This window comes from Stenella coeruleoalba (assembly GCF_951394435.1).
Source record: "Stenella coeruleoalba genome assembly, chromosome: 10".
Taxonomy (NCBI): domain Eukaryota; kingdom Metazoa; phylum Chordata; class Mammalia; order Artiodactyla; family Delphinidae; genus Stenella; species Stenella coeruleoalba.
Genome location: NC_137156.1, coordinates 71,175,022 through 71,196,941, shown reverse-complemented (window position 1 = coordinate 71,196,941; position 21,920 = coordinate 71,175,022). Strand labels below are relative to the sequence as shown.

Here is a 21,920-nt window from a genome sequence, read left to right as displayed (position 1 = left end):
AGGCAGGTGCTCACTTAGCATGCTTGAGGAGCAGGAAGACCTTGTGGGTTGGAGGAATAGTAATTTAAAGATGTATAACAATGTAGTGTTGTTATTCCTATAAATGCTGGAATCATTTTAGGATAAAGTAGTATTACATCAGTTTTTCTAAAATATCAACAGGATAATGTGGCTTTTTTAAAAAGAGTTTAAGTTGATTTTTCCACATGACTTTTAGATGTTTGTCCTCTAAAGAAAGGCATTCTCCTTTCTACCTAGGCATAGAAATTATTCCACTTGGAATGGTTATTTGGTAATCATGATCCAATGGACACTGTTTTCTTTGGTTCAGAAATTTAGAAATGCTTACAGGTCTGGGTAGTTTCATATTCTGTTATATATAAGACCAAATTTCATCTCTTGTTTATGGGGAAAGCCAGAAGCCATATTCTCAAGCAATAAGGTTGAGAGTCATTTGTAGTCATTGTTCTTTTCCTCCTTCAAGTCTTCTCAGAACGAATTCCTAGGATTTATGACTATTTCTGTTCCCAAATAGTTCAACACTTTAATATTATGGAAGCTTGTGTTCTCGTCCAAATTATGATTTCTACTGAAGTTTTGTTCAACAAAAGTCAGAGCTCTGTGTAATAAATTCTTCTGATGTAGATGATATTTTGATTTACTTCTGTAAATATTTTTATAACTGAGAGTGGAGCATCTAAACAGTTGTTAAATACTTGTCTAGAATCTGCTGTAGAGTAAAGTCTCTGCCAACAACCATCCTTTCTTGCTGTCTGGAATGGGTGACTTTTTCATGTACTTTCCATTCTGTATTCTCAGCAGTAAAATAATAATAAAACCCAAACCAGGAGATTATGATTTTAATATACTTTATTTAAAAAGTACACAGTTTTAAATTGGTTTCAATGGGTTTCAAGCAGAAGGGACGCTGCCCACTTGCAGTCCCGTTTCTGATGAAGGATAATAATAATGTAGCAAACTCACATTTGCATGACTGGCAAAGTAAAAAGGTAACTTTTTTGTCAACATATCTCTAAGAGTTTATATCACGCACAGCTTAATATCATGAGATGCTGATGGTTGGACTACATTTCATGTCTCCTATGTTGCACCATATTTTGGCTCACAGTTTATCCATACTTTAGCATGCCAAGAGAACATCTCCATCAGTGTCACCTTGAGAAGAGCATCAAAAGCAGAGGGAGCAGGATAAGGACCATCTTGGCCTGGAGATTCGGCGCACCCCCACACTCCCTCGCATTCTCCTACAGGGAAAGGCAGGGTTGGTTAGAGCCGAGGTGGATCCCAAGATGCCTTAAACTTCCCAGGGTATGTGGAGTCCCCATATCCCTCCCTGCTCTCCAGTGTACGAACAAAATCATTTGGAACCTAGATAATGGCAGGAAATGGACTTGTCTACATTTCATCACGTTAGTAATGAGAATCTCTGATTTCACTTGTCAATGCATAAAGTATTCAAAATGACTCTTTGTATACTATTATGCAGAACATTCAAGAGGCAAAGGGCTGTTGGTAGAGAAGTCTCTTGTGATTATTTTATAAAAGCAAAATACTGACCTTCTTAGTAAAAGATCACATCTCAGGGGGCTGATCATTTCAGATACTTGGCTATGGAAGGTTTTGTGTGTGCCTTCCTTTTAATTTGGGGGAAGGGAGGCTCTGTTTTACAAAACTCAAATCATATTATTTATCCCTTTCTGCACCATGATTTTTATCCACTAATTGATGGAAATTTCTCTATCTCCATTATTCTAGGTCTATTTTATTCAGTTCTTTTTTTTCTTATTGATGGTCATTCATCTTCTCATCTGTTCTCTACTGCTACGAAGAGCGCTGAATATAGGTCCTTACCAAACAATGATACTTGCTCCTGCCCTGGCCTTAGGTAAAGATGCCCAGGAGTGACAGTGCAGAGCTAAAGGGTATTTTTGCTTTTGATGGCTATTGTTAGATATTTCATTGGTACCTGTATTTTCTGATCACCCAGTAAATTGTATCTTTCATGTCCTCGGTTTATTTTTATATGCAGTTGTTTGACTTATCAATTTAAAGAGCTCTTTATGCTTCGATTTATAAATATTTTTTCAAGTTCTATAAATTGGATACTGACTTAGTTATGTTTTTCCATCAAAAAGTTGTAATTTTTATATAGTTAAATAAATCTGTTTTTCTTCTATAACTTTTTGGTCTTGGATAAGAAGGTCTCTCCAATCCCTAGAATTTCTTTTTTATTTATTTATTTTTAAAATTTTATTGAAGTATAATTGATTTACAATGTTGTGTAAATTTCTGTTGTACAGCAAAATGATTGAGATACATATATATTATATATATAATATATAGTATATACAATATATAGTATATATAATATATATAATATATTATATATATATATATATTTTTCCATTTTCTTTTCCTTTATGGTTCATCTCAGGATATTGAATATAGTTCCCTGTGCTATACAGTAGGACCTTGTTATTTATCCATTCTAGACATAATACTTTGCATCTGTTAATCCGAAACTCCCAATCCTTCCCCCACACCCTTAGCAACCACAAGTCTGTTCTCTATATCTGTGAGTCTGTTTCCGTTTCATAGATATGTTCATTTGTGTCGTATTTTTGATTCCACTTATACTTGATAGATTCCACATATAAATGATATCGTATGGTATTTGTCTTTCTGTTTCTGATTTACTTTGCTTAGTATGATAATCTCTGGGTTCATCCATGTTGCTGCAAATGGCATTATTTCATTTTTTATGGCTGAGTAATATTCCATTATATATATACACCACATCGTCTTTATCCATTCATCTGCTGATGGACATTCAGGTTATTTCTACATCTTGGCTATTGTAAATAGTGCTGCTATGAACATAGGGTTGCATGTATCTTTCTGAATTATAGTTTTACCTGGATATATGCCCAGGAGTGAGATTGCTGGATCATATGGCAACTCTATTTTTACTTTTATCAGGAACCTCTGTACTGTTTTCCATAGTGGCTGCACCAATTTACATTCCCACCAACAGTGTAGGAGGGTTCCCTTTTCTCCACACCCCCTCCAGCATTTGTTATTCGTAGACTTTTTGATGGTGGCCATTCTGACTGGTGTGAGGTGGTACCTCATTGTAGTTTTGATTTGCATTTCTCTAATAATTAGTGATGATGAGCATCTTTTCATGTGCCTATTGGCCCGTTTGTATTTCTTCTTTGGAGAAATGTCTATTTAGGTTTTCTGCCCATTTTTCAATTGGGCTGTTTTATTTTTGTTATTGAGTTGTACAAGTTGTTTGTATATTTTGAAAATTAAGCCCTTTCAGTTGCATCATTTGCAAATATCTTCTCCCAACCTGTAGGATGCCCTTTTGTTTTGTTTATGGTTTCCTTTGCTGTATAAAAGCTTATAAGTTTGATTAGGTCCCATTTTTTTTCCAAACATCTTTATTGGCGTATAATTGCTTTACCATCGTGTTTTAGTTTCTGCTGTATAACAAAGTGAATCAGCTCTATGTATACATGTATCCCCATAGCCCCTCCCTCTTGTGTTTCCCTCCCACCCTCCTTATCCCACCCCTCTTGGCGGTCACAAAGCACCGAGATTATCTCCCTGTGATATGCGGCTGCTTCCCACTAGCTCTCTATTTTACATTTGGTAGTGTATATATGTCCATGCCACTCTCTCACTTCTTCCCAGCTTACCCTTCCCCCTCCCCATGTCCTCAAGTCCATTCTCTATGTCTGCGTCTTTATTCCTCTCCTGCCCCTAGGTTCTTCAGAACCTTTTTTCTTTTTTTTTAGATTCCATATATATGTGTTAGCATACAGTATTTGTTCATCTTGCTTTTATTTCTATTGCCTTGGGAGACTGACCTAAGAAAACACTGGGACAATTTATGTCAGAGAATGTCTTGCCTATGTTCTCTTCTAGGAGTTTTATGGTGTCATGTCGTGTATTTAAGTCTTTAAGGTATTTTGAATTTATTTTTGTGTATGGTGTGAGGGTGTGTTCTAACTTCATTGATTTGCATGTGACTGTCCAGCTTTCCCAACACCATTTGCTGAAGAGACTGTCTTTTCCCCATTGTATATTCTTGCCTCCTTTCTTGAAGATTAATTGACCATAGGTGTGTGGGTTTATTTCTCGGCTCTCTATTCTGTTCCACTGATCCATATGTCTTTTTCTGTGCCAGTACCATGCTGTTTTGATTACTGCAGCCTTGTAGTATTGTCTGAAGCCTGAGAGGGTTATGCCTCCTGCTTTGTTCTTTTTTCTCAGAATGGCTTTGGCGATTCTGGGTCTTTTATGTTTCCATATAAGTTTTAGGATTATTTGTTCTAGTTCTGTGAAAAATGTCATGGGTAATTTGATAGAGATCACATGAAATCTGTAGATTGCTTTGGGTAGTATGGCCATTTTAACAACTTTAATTCTTCCAATCCAAGAGCATGAATCCAATCCCTAGAATTTCTTATGAGACCATCATTTACCATGCAAGTCCATTCTATACTCTCTCCTTTGAATTGAACCTTTGTCATACATAAGAATTACTATTCTGTTCCACTGACCTCATATCAGTGGGTCTAGAAACTTAAAGAAAAAAAAATACTGATTTTTTTTTTAGTGTTTATCATGTATCTACTTACCAAAGCAAATTATCTTATTAACTTGAAAAGATTTTTACTCTAGTGACTTTAGTGCTATGTATGCAGTTCTGGTTTTAATTGAAGTGGTATTATTGCTTTTGGACTATTGTTCACATTTCTATTTTACATAGAGCTTTTATTAGAGGTGATCACTGAATTTTATCAAAGGCCTTTTCAACTTATATTGTTATTGAACTCTCCCTCGAATATAGAAGGAAACATTCTCAATAAATTCCAAATTCTTTTTAGTACTATACTGACTTTAAAGTATTTTCTAGGACTTGGATAGTTTAAATAACATTAAAATTATTTGCTATTTACAGGTGACATTAACACTCAGCTGGCTCTGGTGGCATTTTAAAAAATGAATATCTTCCCAGTCTCCCTAGAGTAATTGGTCTAGGCAAGTTTTCTATTTTTCAAGGTGGGGGATGGACTTAATTTTTAAACTGTAGCTTTTCTTGCCATATTTAATTGTTTTTGCCTACAACATTGAAGGACATAATTCACCTACATCGGTGATAAGTTTACCTTTCTTAGTACTAGGTTTACTTTTTCTCTGATCATCACTTTTGGTGTAATTGTAGTGCCTTTAGAGTTGTGACTTCGTGTGGTTAGGGGAGTTTAAAGGCTTATCATTCCACATTTGTATATTGTGACTCTTGATCTGACATTAGTATTGCCACTTTGCTTTACATGAATTTCTTACAAATAAAAGGCTGTCGAAAAGTAAGCAGGAAAAAAAATATATATATATATTTTTAGTAAGCAGGAAAATAATTTTAACTACAATTTGAAAGAAGTAAAACAAGATGGTAAGAGCCACTTTATGTGTAATAGTGGAAAGTGGTAAAATTATAGCACATTTGTAGTAGGGAAGATAGTAAAGAGGCTTTTAAAAAATATACATGGATATAATAAGATAAGACTATTAAGCACAGACTAAATAAGAAGGCATTGAGAGGCTGAAAGTAGAGTATCATTAGCCTTCCTGTATATTCTTTGGTTTGCCTGAAAGGGACTGCTTTCTCAAGAGTAAACTTTTGAGCTATAGTTCTTTGACTACTGTGAGATTCTCATGGCGAATCTGATGGGAAAAGAGTAGGAAGGGTTCTCAGATTACCTCAGGATGGAAGCCATGACAAGATTCCGGACGCCTTCTGATCTTCTGAGCCTTTAAACGTTCACACTTAAGGGATTCGTTATGTTGACTGTTGTTAAGGCATATTTCCAAGATGCTCCTTTTCCTCACTCTGAATTTCAGAGCTCAAAACTTGGCACTAAACTCCCTTAACAACTTCTCTCTCCCTAATAGTGGAAAGGATATCATCTCCTCCTCTCTAAGATTTCTCCCCTAGGTTTCCTTACTGTTGATCCCCCTTACCAGCTTCATCAGTAGTGGCTGGACCTACACACAAAAGGATATACCTGATTTCAATGGGTGCCATGGTGATGGGGGCCACAGACTCACAGAGGCAGCTACTGTCCACCACCACCATGAACAGATTGCTGCTTGGGATTTGCTGGATGACAAAGGACCTGTTGGAACAAGAGGCAGAGAGACAGTGAGTGGTCACTTACCATCCCTCAACTTAATAGCCATGAGGAAAACTTTCCCTGGGGTGGGGGAACTACTGTAATATTTTGGAAAACAAGTTTCAGAGACTGCTTTACTAGTCAAGTTGCCTCCTTCCCCAAGGCTCTTCACTTTCAAATACGAAGTTTCACTAAGAAGACAGTACATCTATGTCCATATATAGCCCTCACCTTGGAAAGACAGGACTTTTACGTGTACGGAACAGGAGAGTCAGAGTTGGCTAAATCACCTCAGTTTCCAAGGTCTAAGAGGTTAAGCTTTTCCAAGACTCATTTTCTTCTCCCAGGGCCTAAACATCACCCCAAGTTGCATCTGATGTTCTCTGAGGTATATTTTTCCTTCTCCCTCCAACAAGGATAGACTGAAGCTATGTCATATTAATGACAAAAGATGAAGTGAACTTCCTAGACCTTACCCTGAACCACTTTGCACAATGTCTGCCCGTAATAGAGGTATTTTTTGGATGAAATTAATGCTAGTTGTTTAAGGAGATCCATCCTTCTCAGAGACCAAGTTAAGCTGGTACTAAGGCCATATGGCCCTTCTGACATTCTGGGTTTATCGGTACAGCTAGTCCAACATAAGTAAGCCTAACGACACCTCTTTCTCACCTTACCCAATACAATGAAATGACAAAGTAATATCACCATAAAAATACTCCTTGAACCAGAAATACCAGTGACTCTTTGGAGGAACAAATTAGAGAACAAATCCCATATTCTTCTAGAGCCGACAGATTAGCTTAATATTTAGCCCCAGCCCCAGAATCCCTGTCACATAAATTTTTCATGATATTTTACCAAATTCAGTTTAGTCAGATGAACTAGACTATAACATTAAAAAACGGTCAATTTCTCTGTAAGTTATCTTCATCTTTCTCTCAAAAAATTTGTTCTGTTCTCTAGAGTGTATCTAGTATAACAAGATATGACATGAATTTTCATGATCTTAGTATACAAACTGATAGAAATACCAAAATGGTATGATGAATGCATGACTTGCTTAAAATATAGAGCAAAAACTCTTCAGATCTAAGCAATAACAGAATATAAGTTATTTTCAAATGCAGGGAAATGCAACACATTCCAAAGAGCAGAAAGCATCAATTACATGTTCTTCTTTTACATTCGGCTAAAATTAGAAATTAATAGCAAAAAGATATAAGCAGTGGAAATTAAAGGTTAAAAACACATCCAATTAATCCTTGAGGATTTGAGAGCAGCCCAGACTCAAATCTGTGCAGATTTGAGTCTGGGCTGCTTAAATATTTTTACTGGGAAAAAATTTTGCAAATAAATGAACTGTGTTTTTGAATCAAGAAACTGGAAAAATAAGAACATAAACCTGCACCTGTGCCCTATACTCATTCTCCCCTGTGGTACACTGTGCTGAGAATTGATGCCCCTCTCCGAAGCCCAGCCCTCAGGCTTCTGCAAGGATGTGACTGATGGAAGAGGAGAGAGGTGATCATTGTACAAATAGTTTCTCTTGTCTACTAGCCATTTTCTTCAGCTTACACAAAACTCTCCCTTAATTTTACCTTCACCTACCACCGTCCTCATTTATAGTACAACTTCCCCGTCCTCATTTATAGTACAACTCCTAAAAAGAATTATACACAATCCCTCTCTCTCTCCTCTCTCTCTACTTCCTCACTTCTCTCCTTTCACAAATCTACTCCAATAAGGCTGTAGTCCTTACCACACCCTTGGATTGGTTCTTGTCAAGGACACCAATGACCTCACTGCCTTTCTTCTCAACCTCCTTTGCCTCCACTTCCTCCTTCCCTGCTCACTGTCTGTCCCTCACAACAAACTGTGGTTTCCATGGGAGGAAGGCCACATGCGTCTGCCCCTGGTTATCTTTTATCCGCAGCAGCCGGAGTTATGCCTGGGACAGAGCAGATGCTCAGTAAACATTCACTGAATCAATGACAGAAAGAACTTATAAAGATAAAAGCAGAAGAATAAGATGCAGATGAAAACGTGAAGATAACTAAAAGAATCAAACTCTGGCTTAAAAGAACAAGGACATAAGTCCACTTATGGCACTCCTGATCAAGAAAAAGAAGTCACAAAGTTACATTAAAACCGAAAATATACAGAGGCATTTTAAACATTTTAAGTGAGTATTACGTATATCATTACAAACAATTTGAAAACTTAGATCAAACACACTTTGGGGAATAAAGTATAAATTATCAACATTTGGCCAAGCTATAAAAAACACCAGCAAACCAACTGCATGAAAAAAACCTGAAATGCACATTGAGAATCTAACCCCAAGTGAATACTACCAAGTCACCCAAAGAACAGATACCACTGTGTTCATAGAAAATCCGTATGAACCCACTGACCAACTGTTAGAACCAAGAAACGAACTAAGCAAGCTGCCCAGTTACATAATCAGCATATAAAACCACAGCCTTTCCCTGACACTGGCAATAACCAATGAAAAAATATTTATGAAATAAAGAACCATTGATATTGTCAATAATTACTATGAAATGCCCAAGGATAAACCTAGTAAAAGATGTTTCTTTATGAAGAAAATGATCAAAATTCACTGTTATAAAAGAAAAAAAAAACCCTAAGAAATCCACAGTGGTTGTGGAAGGAAACAGTTATATATTAAAGGTGTCATTTCTCCTTCAATTAACCTTTTAATTCAAAGTAATCTCAATAAAAATCCCAACAGGAATTTTGATGAAATTTGAGGTGATGATCCTAAGATTCATTCATAAGATTAAATATAAAGAACAGTCTGGACAATTGTATAAAATTGAATTTTATAAAAAAAAAAAAAGAGAGAGAGAGAGAGAGAAGGGAAGATGCTTGCCCCTAATCAGTATCAAAACCCATGAGATAATTTACAGAAAAGGAAACACAGATAGACAACTGATATGTAAAAGGGGTTCAATCTCACTACAAATTAGGTAAATATAAATTAAAATGAAATTAAAATAATGAAATGCATTTTTCACCAGCAGAATGGCAAAATTTTGTCTATGGTAGTATCAAATGATGGAGAGCTGAAGAAGTGAATATTATTCTACACTGCTGGTAGGAAAGTGAATTTTACAGCCCCTATGAGAACAATTCGTTATTGTTACAGTGAAAAATCATTTAGATCCTATTTTTCCAGTTGTTTTACTTCTCAGTAAGAGGAACTATTGTTCAAGAACCCAAGAAGACATACATAAAGATGCTCTTGGTAACACTGTTCATTGAGAGGAGGAAAAAACAAAACCCACCTGAAAGTTCATCAACAGAGGAATGATTAAATAAGCAACAGTGTGTCTGTTCTATGGTCTACTTGGCACCAGATGAAAGGGTAAAAGGTGTCAATTTACCATCATGAAAGATTACCCAAAACATAATAAGTGGGAAAATAACGTTGCAAAACTATACATAAAGTATAAATGTTTAAGAATATTTAGAAATACTCATCTAAGAGTATTTGATTCTGCTACAGAGAACAAGATAAATAAATGGGATGGATAAGACTTATCAGTTATGTTATGAGTAGATAGTATCAGTAAGTGACCCATGACTCATGTTAACATAGAAGGAATAAATGAACAAGTGGAGCACATGTGGGTAGAACACAAAAAAGGACAAAACATATGAAGTGTCTCCCTAGTGATAAAAAGGAATGAAAGGACCAAGTGAAATTAACTATTTATAAGGCACAGATCATGTCATCTCCAGATTGACAGCTGTCACCTATATCCTCCTTAAGTCAACCCACTGGCAACTCCCATGCTCTGCCTGAGACATGCAGATAAAATCATGGCTGCTCAACAGATTAGAGGCAATTTGCAGACTTGACCTTCCATCTCTCCAACAAAGCAAGCATGTATTGGCTCCAGGCACCTTCTGTCTACTGAGCCCCCACCCCTACCCTCAAGTCTGGTCCTCCTACCACATCATCAGTGAAAGAGAGAGCAAGGGAGGAGGGGATGGAGGGGAGGGAACAGGATGGCAGTGGTGGACAAGAGGAGAAGACTGGGAATAATTGTCCTGGGAGACTTAAACTTAATCTGTAACACTGGAGTTCTTTACAAGGCGAATGTGTACGTGTATTCTTAAAACATTTATAAAATGGAATGTTATGCTAGGGGCAAAGAGTATTGATTTTCTCATTTCACAAAAGAGAAAACTGGGACTCAGAGAACATACAGACAATAAGACATAATTGTGCCCATATTAGAGATTGGGAAACAAGAGATTAACTGATTTCCTAGAGTAACAGGGGCAGAGTTGCAAGCCTCTGGAGCCCAGGCCTGTTACGGGGCTGCTACCATAGGCAGCCGACTTTCTGTCTTGTACTGGAGTTACTAGTGCTCAAGCTCCTCAAGGGCAGACCCAGTGATCACTTGATATGAATGGTTAATGACAACCAGTGCAAGATATTATTCGTTTTAACACATTTACCCTCCAAGATGAAGGCTCCCCAAGTGTTCTCATGAAGTCCCACAGCAAACTCCCCCCCTTTTACCCCCAGTCCTAGGAGATGGAAATCTCTGCAGGCAGCTATTACTACAGTGGAGGAAAACACCCCCTACCAAGGATTTGCCAGCGGAAAGATTAACTGCTTTTCCATATTTTGAAGACTTACTGTCTGCTTATTAACATGTTTTTTTGGAGGGGTCTGGCCAATGTTAGCTGTACATTTATGTGCACAATGTGTATTTATGGCCCAGGGTGTAGGGTTGAACTTCATAAAACACACCTCCATCCAGCTGGGCCCAGCAGCTAGACTGACATCGCTGTGTAGAGGGACCGTGGCCTGTGGGGTTGGCCTGGGGGCCAAACAAGGCGGAAGGGAAATGCCTCAACAGAGAATCACAGCAGCCATTTCTAAGCAGGGATAGGTCAAAATGCATGAAATAAATTAGGTCCTCAAGGGAAACAGAATAGGGAAGAGGGAAGCAATTTTGATCTGTCCATTGCCGGAACTGAAATAACCCAGTCCTCCCTTTTCCATTCACAACAGACTGAGAAAGAACTAGAGGAAAAAAGATGATGCAATTTCAAGACAGCCTCCCTTGACAAGAGGGACTATCTGCTGAGGGGGCTTTGCTACCCAGATGAGGAAGGCGGCCACACTGCTCCCCTAATGCTGCCTGGACAAGTGTGTGTGGTGGGGGGAACCCATGGCTAAGATTCCCAGAGGACCCCAGGGTGAACATTTGGAGAATTTGGTTGGCTTGCTTTTCATTAATTGGGTACAAAACCATGGCTCAAAAAATAATCGGGCAGGACAGAATCTTAAAACATTTTAAAGTCTTTCACTTTTTATAGATTTTCAACCTTTACAAATTGTCCATATTTTTTCTAAAGATAAAATAAAAGACAATGAGTAAATCACAGGGAATCAATTTGAATCTGGCACTGACTGTGTTCTAGGTTGTACTACTCTCCAGGTGGACTGGGTATGTGGATCTCCAAAGACCCTATTCTCTTTGGAGGTGGGGAGACGCCTGTATTCCCCCAATGTGCCCCCAAATGCCCTACAGTGACCCAGGCCCATAAGTTGTGGAGAGCAAGCATTTGGTGATGGACTGCTTAAATTTAAACTGGAAATTAAATATTGAGGCCATGTTCTAATCCATAGTTGTGCTACCCTGTGGCATGGGGGAGGTAAAAGGGCAACACTCATCTACTCATGGCTCAGCTCAAACAAGGTGAAAGAACGAACAGCAGGGCCTCCCCTGCTCACCCCCAAAAGTGTCAGGCCCAGGACATTTCACAGGTGAATCATGTTAGCATGTCAAGGCACATGTAGTTCTAAAACATTTAAGCTGCTTCAGAGCACAGGGAAAGAAGGAAATACTTCAGATTTCTTTTAAGGGCCTTGATATAAAACCTGACCAAGATTATACAAAAAGAAAGACAGAAAGACAGAAAGAGAGAAAGAGAGAGAGAGAAAGAGAGAGAGAGAGAGAGAGAGAGAGGGAGAGAGAGAGGGAGAGGGAGGGAGGGAGGGAGGAAGGGAAGGAGGGTGGAAAGAAGAGCTACGGAATAATCTCTTTTTGTGAATATTGATGCAAAGATCTTAAATGAAATGCAGCAAACAGACTTCAGTAGGACATTGAAATACAGCATGCAGCAGTGAGGATTAACCTAGGAATGCAAATGAACAAGCTTATTGAGTTGTCTCAGCTTAATAAAGATAGAAACATGAAACAATTTTTTTTTTTTTGGCCGTGTGGAGCAGCTTGTGGGATCCTAGTTCTCTGACCAGGGATGGAACCGGGCCCTCGGCAGGGAAAGCGCAGAGTCCTAACCACTGGACCACCAGGGAATTCCCGAAACAATTTTTTTTAAGTCTCTATTTTCAACCCTACTGTATTGAATTCCTGCTTTCTCATCTCTAAATGATATCTGGAAAGATTCCCTAACTTTCTGAAAACTTGAGGTTAATAAAATTAGCCCAATCTAGTTTAATACTTTAATTTCATATCTAGTTTGAAGCTCTACACTGTCATTCCTTCAAGCTTCTATTTTCTAGCATCTTCAGTCATTTGGGGTGGGGAAAATGGAGCAGCAAAGAGGCAAGCATTTCCTACTCACCAGGCCATGGTGCAATCTCTCACTACAGCTTGTAACAGCTTGGCCTTTGGTGTCCTCTGTGTGGATCCAGCACCCAAATGTGGCTTTTTTGTGAGGTTACCGTGGATTCTCCTGAGAACCAAGAGCCCCTCAACGTGGTCCCAGCGTGACCACCCACACAGCTCTTGTCATCAGCATCGTGCCCACAGCCTCTTGCCCTTAGTGTGGACCTCTCCTGGAGAGCAACGCTCTTGTTGAGTTTCAGCAAAATGACAGCAATCTTCCATATTGTCTATCTGGCCCCTGGGAAACAGGCATCTTTGCCGGCCCAGCCATAGTCCACCTCAGTGCTGCTCCTTCTCCAAGCCTAGCCCTCTCCCTCTAGATCTCTTTCCCCTGCTTGGATAGGACACGTCAGCACACCTGCCACCCAGCAGACATTTGGCCAGTGCTGTACCTCCCTTCTTTCAGATACCCCCAAAATATATTAGAGTCTTGGAGAATTCCTCACCACCCATCTGGATCCCAGCAGGAAAAAGTACCCCCTGGAGGAAAACGCCTCTTTCCATGAACCCAGATCTCTTCCTTGTTAGGCCCCTCATCAGTCTTCTTGTGGTAGATTAAAGGCGGACCAGTTGTCAACCCTCAAATAAACTTGAAGGTGGGGGTCGGGGGGAGAGTTTCCAATTCTAAATCAGTGCCAGCTAAATGGCTGTTCTCTTTAGAACCTGTGGTGCTCAGGTCCTCAGTCTGGGGCTACAAGGAAAGCCTCACTTGACAACCTGTTGGCATTCTTCCAGTAAATCTATCGGTGTAAGAGACCCTATCCAGAGTTGGAAAAGAGCCAGTGCTGTGGGATCTGTCCAATAGGTGCCTACAAGACATTTGACAAAAATCCCATCCCTGAAAACAAGTGATCAAATTACAATTGGAAAACTTAGGCATTAGGGAGTTGAGCCCTAGAAACCATCATCATGGCTCCCACCAGGTATTCCTCTGATAGCATGCCAGGAACCAGACTGGTACAGGCCTTTCCTGCTCCATTTCACTTGAGTAGGAAATGTGTTGTGTTTTCACAGTTAAGAGCTGAGATTAAATGAGACGAGCATATTGTCTTTGTTATACTTATTTATTCAAAAATGTATATACAATGGACACATTATGACATTCCACTTGTGACTTGCTGATGGAAAGTGCACACAAAGAGCCCAAGTGATGCTTTGTCTGCAGGGCGCAGTGTCCCACGGTGGTATTTATTATACTGCAGACAGAATGAGTCCAAAAGACCCATAATAATGACTTTCAGTCATCCTCAGCCCCACCAAGGATTTGTTGAGATTTATGGTGCCAACCCAGAGCTTAAAAACCACTTGGGCAGGAAGTTCTTTGGCATTATCAGCCCAAAGCAGGTGGCAAGGAAAGCTATTTTGTGTTTGAAATATGGGGGAAAGAGCCCCATAGAATTAAATGCAAAAAGGACCTAATTTTCTTTTCTCATCTCAGAAGAAGAAAATCTCAAAAGAGCTGACAACAAAAGATATTTTTAAAACTTGGCTGTTACTTTAGCTTTTCAGTCTTTTATTTATTCATTTATTTTTTTGGTACTAGAGTCTTCAGTAAATCCTCTTAATTATGACATGAACCATTTTCTTCTAATCCCTTAAGAAGAGTAAGGAATTTGTTAAATATTTTCACTGGAACTATTAGTGTCTTTTCTTATAAATAATGAGAATAATAGCTAACATTTATGGAGTATTTACCTAGGGCCAAGCACTTTTCTAAGCACTTCCCCCTTTAATCTTCATACCAACTCAAAGAATTATCATCTTCATTTTAAGGATGAAAATATATATGCTTTGATAAGTTAAACAACTTTTCCAAATCCTAAAACCCACTGAATATCAAAGTAAAAAAAACTCTATAAAACCAAACCTATTTGACTCTAAGTCTTTATTTTAATGATTACACTTTAATCACCATCATCACAGTCATCACCATCTACCACTTACTGAGCCCTTACCATAGCAGTCATTGTGTGAAGGTCTTTTACCTAAAACTGGTTTATTTCACAACAACTCTAGGAGGCAGGTCATATTATTCCCAAGTTATAGAAAAAGCACCTGAGATTTAGAGAATGTAAGTAATTTGGTCCCATCTTGGTTTAAGATAGCACAGGTAATAGGTATCAGAGCCAAGTTCTGGATTTAAGCTGTCAGACTTTACTCCTTCCATCTTACCCCATAAAAATCAAAATATCAAATGGAAAAGTGTTTGGGGCAAATTTCACTGATAAACTGACACCAGAGAACCTGTCTCTCGATTGGAGGGTTCAAATTGACATTACTTTGGATTCACAGTTATAATCTCCCACTTTCTAGCTTTACAATGTCTTCTACAATCTCCAAGTGAACTGTTGGGTTCATTTAGCAAAATAGAACAACATCATAATGAACGATCGGGAGGTCTAAACAGACTCAAAACTAAAAAGAATTCACTGGGGAGTTGAACATCTAATTTTAGCTGGAAAAGTCACATTCTACTATCAATAATTTCTTTCTAAAAGGTTGGACATCTTGCATTATATGAAAAAGGCATTTTGTCTACCACACTTTGTTAAGAGCAAAAAACCAATTAGACTAAGTATAAGTTTTGCATAGAAAAAAAAGCCTAGAAGGAAATATAGCACCATTTAAATACTTTTACTTATCCACAGTTTATAGATGAAGAAACTAGGTAACTTGCCTGAAGTTACTGAGCTAATAAGACATGGAGCTGGGATTTAGATCCAGACTACTTGGCTTTAGAGTGTAAGCATGTAATTTCTCTGCCTCAGTTCTGAGTGGTGAGATGGCATGTGATTTTTACTTTATTCTTATATATTTCTCTACTGTTCAGTCTTCTACAATGAGTAGAAATTACATTTAATAGGAACCAGAACCATGGAAAAATAGCTTTCTATTTTTTAGACTATAGACATACGTATGTAGAAAACTAAATCTCAGTGATCAGCATTTGCTTTACAATCTCAGTTGCTTAAAACTAAAATCACGTGAAATTCCTCCAAGATCATTAATTGAAAGAAAAAGGAAGTACCTCCTTAGTGGTTTTGCTGCCCTCTTCCATGTGACCAATTTGACTATATATCCTTGGGTTAAGTCCCCATCAGGAGCCCTCTCTGAGTCCCTCTATAATATCATCTTTAACTCTGCCTGATGTACAGTTGAAACTCAATATATTTTCACCAAATGAAATAAAGGCTGAACCCACGCTTTGTTACTTTGATGCTTTCTGAATAATATATCTTGTAGCTTTGAATCAATCTCCCAGGGAGAGAGTCAGACAAATCATGTAGTTTGGTATATTTTGAGATCTGACTTCTTAAACCAATGTTGCTAATAATTCCCACCACTATTAAATAGTTTCTTATCACAAAACAGCATAGTTATTCGTTTTGAAGAGTGTTAAGTACTGAGGTAGAGACCCAGAGCCATAGGGAAATTTCAAGAGAGACAGACGCATTCCAGAAACATTATATCTAAGGCAGTGTTGTAGGTTTGAGAGATTAGTGTTCACACAGATTTTTGTGACTATTGGTGATATACTCCAATACAGAAGGAAAAAAGTGTCCCAGAACAAAAATGAAAACTATTCTCCCATATCCACATAGACAATATCAATGTGGAGTAGATATGAGGAATAAAATGAAGGAGGTGGGAATAGCAGGGGATACTGGAAAGTTGACTGGTTCAAAAGTCAGTGGAGTTGAATCAAGCTCCCAGTGTGAAATTAATAGGCAAACCACCTTGGGAATTATCGCATTCCCTCTCTCAGCCTTAGTTTTCCTACCTCAAAAGTGATTTCTAAGGTACCTCCCCAATCTAACATCATAAAGTACTTGGTTTTCACATCATCGTTTCCTCCTTGCACAAAACTCTAAGTTGATATAACAGACTTTGATTAGTTGTCACAATCATCTTCTCTTTTGTTTAGCTCCCTCCACTGCCAACCCTAAAGAGAATCATACTTTTCTTTTTTTAAAAAAAATATTTATTTATTTATTTGGTTGCACTGGGTCTTAGTTGCAGCAGGCGGGCTCCTTAATTGTGGCACATGGGCTCCTTAGTTGCAGCAGGTGGGCTCCTTAGTTGTGGCTCAAGGGCTCCTTAGTTGTGGCATGCAAACTCTTAGTTGTGGCATGCATGTGGGATCTAGTTCCCTGACCAGGGATCGAACTCAGGCCCCCTGCATTGGTAGCACAAAGTCTTAACCACTGCACCACCAGGGAAGTCCCAAAAATCATATTTTTCTTATTAAAAAAACAAAAAGAGAGGTGTTTTGTTAAAATCCAAAAATTCTGAATGTTAAATTAACCTAGGGTGACACCTATAATTCTAACTGATGCAGATAAATGCTATACATGATAAAGGGAAAAAGTTTTAATGAATAAATACTACATTCCAGGGCTAGAAGCAAAGATGAAACAGACTAACCAATGAAAACCTAAAACCAAGCCACCCAAAGAGCATGGTGATCCACTGGTAATTTAAATGCAATGTACAATCAAGTTTATTCTCCAAAGGAAGATTACAAAATCCAGGGCATCTACAATGTACCATCCAAAATATTCAGTGTGCAAAAACTACTATACATGTGAAGAAATAATAAAATGTGACAAAACATTTAGGAGAAAAATCAGTCACTAAAAAGAGAAAAACATATGACTCAGAAGTTAGAATTAGTAAATATGTAGATGAGAAAATATAGTTATATGTTAATGAACCTAAAACCATGGATATATTGGTCAAAGGGATGAAGGAATTTCAGCAGAAATACGAAAACTGTATAAAATAACCAAATTCAAATCCTAAAACAGAAAGAATAAAGTACCTGAAATCTAAAATACAATGAATTTTAGTTGATAAAGAAGATGTGGTTCATATATTTTATATATATACATATACACCTATATAACAGAATATTAATCAGCCATAAAAAAGAATGAAATATTGCCATTTGCAACAACATGGATGGATGATGGACCTGGAGGGTATTATGCTAGTCAAATAAGTCAGACAAAGGCAAATACTCTATGTCATCACTTACATGTGGAATCTAAAAAATAAAACAAATGAATTGAATTAATTTAACAAAACAAAACCAGACTCACAGATAGAAAGAACAAACTAGTGGTTACTGTGGGGAGAGAAAGAGGGAGGGGCAACATAGGGGTAGGGGGACTAAGAAGTACAAACTACTATATACAAAATACGTAAGCAACAAGGATATATTGTGCAGCACAGAGAATATAGCCAATATTTTATAACAACTTTAAATGAAGGATAATCTATAAAAATACTGAATCACTATGTTGTACACCTGAAACTAATATAATATTGTAAATTAATTATACTTGAATAAAAAATAATAAAATAAAATTCATTGAATAGACTTGAAAGCTGATTGGGCTTTTAATGGAAGAAAAGATCAGTAAACTTGAAGCCAAGTTAATAGCAACCACCAAATAAGAGAACAGAAAGAGAGAAAAAAAGATTGAAACAAAAATGAACAGAACTTCAATAAGCAATGACACAGTATCAAGCAGTCTAACAAACAAGAATTTTGAATCTCAGAGTTGAGTAAAGAGAGACTGGGACAAAAAAATATAGAAAAAAATATCAGGTGGCTTAAAATGAGAGAGAAGAATTGGGAGTATATTATCATAAGGTATGTACACTACACATGAAACATAGTATTATTTGAAGATAAACCATGAGAAATTAAAGATGTATGTTGTAAACCTTACTACAGTCATTAAAAAAATCTACTTGAAAACATATAAATTATAAACCAGTAGCAGGAAAAAAATGGAATCATAAAACACTCAACAGAAAACAAGGTAGGAGAAAAAGAGGAGAAAAGAAACAGAGAGGAACAACAAACAGAACACAACCAAAAGGATGGTAGCTTTTAAGCCAAACATATCACGAGCTAAATTAAAAGTTAATGGTCTAAACACACCAATTAAAAGATAAAGATTGACACACTGCATAAAAACGTGAGACCCAACTGTATCTCGTCAACAAGAAACCTTCTAATTATGAACACATAGATAAGCTCAAAGTAAAAATATTAAAAGATATACCATGAAAATACTAATTAAAAAAAAGCTGGAGTGACTATATTAATATAAAGAAGGATATCATAGAGTGATAAAGGAGTTAACTCAGCAAAATGCATAATAACATATATATCAAATGTTGTTAGGTATATAGACATTTAGAATTATTATGCATGAAGCAAAAACTAATATACCCTGAAAGAAAAAATAGACAAATCCACAATTATAGTTGGAGACTGTAACAGTACTCTTTTGGTAATCAATAGAATTAGCAGAATAAGTGGACAGAAAATTGTTCAGGATATAGAAACAATTTTACCTAACTGACATGTATAGAACACTCCAATTAACAACAGCAAAATATACGTTTTTTAAAAAATGGAAACACTCACCAAATTAAATCATGTTATAAGTCATAAAGCAAATCTTTGGAAACTTAAAAGAATTGAAATTATACAAAGAATGTTCCCAAACCATAATGAAATTAAACCCAAAATAAATGACAGAAAGATTTCTGGAAGACCCTCAAATACTTTGAAACTGAGCAACACATTTCTAAATAATCTAAGGTTAAAGAGGAAGCTTCATGGAAAATGAGAAAATACTTTGAAATATTCCAAAAATGTTTAATGAAAAACAAAATACATAACACATATCAAAATTTGTGAGATGCAGTTAAAAAACTGCTTCAAGGAAAATTTCTAGTATTAAATGCTCATATTATAAAAGAAGAAAGGTCTCAAATCAATAATCTAAGTTTTAACCAGAAGAAACTAGAAAAAGAAGAGAAAAATTCAAAGCAAGGAAGACAAGGGAGGTGATAAAGCTAAGAAAAGAACAGCAAACTTGTAAACAAACAAACAAACAAAAACAACAGAGAAATTAATAAAACTAAAAACTGGTTCTTTAACATGATCAACAAAACTATTAAACCTCTATTCTGTTTTTTCTAGTACCAAGTGAAAAAGAGAGAAGACACAAACTAAAAGTAAAACTACCAGTAATGAAAAAGGGAACATCACTAGAGACCCTACAGATATGAAAAGGATAAGGGAATACAAAAACACAACACTATGACTATAAATCTGACAATGCAGATAAACCAAATTCCTTGAAAGACACAAACTACCGAAGCTCATTCAACAAGAAATAGATTAACTTCAATAGTCTTCTGTTGAATAAAGAAATTAAATTTGAAGTTAAAATTTTCCCACAAAGAGGGAATTCCCTGGCGTTCCAGTGGTTAGGACTCCACGGTCTCACTGCTGAGGGCCTGGCCCCGGTCAGGGAATTAAGATCCCACAAGCCATGCAGTGTGGCCAAAACGAAAACAAACCCAAAAAAATTCCCACAAGGAAATCTCAAGGCCCAGAAGTGTTCAATCTGGGAGAGTTCTACTACATATTTAAATAAGAAATAATATAGGTTCTACATAAAATCTTCTAGAATGTAAAAGAGGAGAAAACATTTCACAAATCTTTTTATAAGGCCACAATTATACAGATATCAAAACCATACAACAACATTACAAGAAAAGGATATTACACATCGATAGACCATATAAAGCAAAAATTTCTCAGTATAATATTAGCAATTTGAATCCAGCAGTATATGGAAAGAATATTATATCTCGACCATGTATGATTTACTCCAGTAATGAAAGACTGGTTCAACATTCAAAAACCAATGCAATACAGTATATAAAAAGACTAAAGTAGGAAAACTATGATTATCTAAAAGGATGAAAAAAAAACTTTTGACAAACTTTTATAAGAATAAGAGGGAATTTTCTTCATCTAATAAAGGGCATTAAATAAAAAAACAATAGCTAACACTAGACCTAATAATGAAGTTCTAAATCCTTTTCCTTTATGATCAGGAACATGACAAGATTGTCCATTCACACTCTCCTATTCAATATCATCCTGGAGGTCCTAGTCAGTAAAATAGGCAAGAATAGAAAGATTGGAAAAGAAGAAATAAAACTGTCTCTGTGCATATATGACATAATTTGTCTACACAGAAAGTCCTAAAGAAGCCACAGAAAAAAAAAGTAAGTAGAATTAATAAGTCAGTTTAGTAAGGAGGGAGAATACAAGATCAATATGGAAAAATCTATATACTAGCAATGAACAGTCAGAAACCAAAATGAAAAAGTATCATTTAAAGTAGTACCAAAGGAACAGGAAATACTTAGGTATAACTCTAATAAAATATTTGAAAAATCTGTAAGCTGAAAACTATAAAACACTGATGAAAGAAATCAAAGACCTAAATAAATGGGGAGATATACCTTGGCTATAGACTGGAAGACTCAGTAGTGTTTTGATGTCAATTCTCCCCAAACTGATTATAGTCAACACAATTTCAAACAAAATCCCAGCAGGGTATTTTACAGAAATTGGCGAGCTTATTCCAAAATTTACTTGGAAAGGCAAATGTACTAGAATATACAAAGGCATTTTGAAAAAGTGGAAAAAAGGAAAGGTTATGGATTCTCATTACCTGGTTTCAAGACATAACAGAATGCTACAATAATCAAGACAGCTTGTTACTGGAGAAAAGATAGACACATAGATCAACTGAATAGCATAGAGTGCAAACATAGACACACATATATAAGGTCATCTGATTTTCAACAAAGGCACACAGGTAATTCAGTGGAGAAAGGACAGTTTTTTCAAAAATGATAATGGAATAAGTAGATATCCATATGCAAAAAAATCCCAATATGTACCTCACACTATGTACAAAAATTAATTCAAAATGGATTACAAACCTAAATATAAAGTTGAAGAGTATAAAGTTATTAGAAGAAAGTATAGGAGAAAATCTTTGTGATCTTGGGTTAGACAAAGATTTCTTAGATACAAAACAAAAACACAATCCATCGAAGAAATCAGTTAATGAGATTTCAACAAAAGTGATTTCTGTTCTGTCTGAAAGACACTGTTAAGAGAATGAAAAGACAAGTTACA

General features: G+C 36.7%; 1 protein-coding gene across 1 annotated transcript in view; it reads right to left on the bottom strand.

The window, feature by feature from the left end:
• Window positions 1-403: 403 nt before the first annotated feature.
• CACNA2D3 (calcium voltage-gated channel auxiliary subunit alpha2delta 3) overlaps window positions 404-21,920 on the bottom strand; it is a 787,629-nt gene continuing 766,112 nt past the window's right edge. Inside the window, exons 35-37 of the mRNA XM_079935575.1 lie at window positions 6,099-6,209; window positions 5,794-5,881; window positions 404-1,265 (exon numbers count right to left, since the gene is read on the bottom strand). Coding sequence (XP_079791701.1) covers window positions 1,173-1,265; window positions 5,794-5,881; window positions 6,099-6,209 — 292 coding nt within the window. The 3' untranslated portion in view covers window positions 404-1,172. The remainder of the gene's footprint in view (window positions 1,266-5,793; window positions 5,882-6,098; window positions 6,210-21,920) is intronic.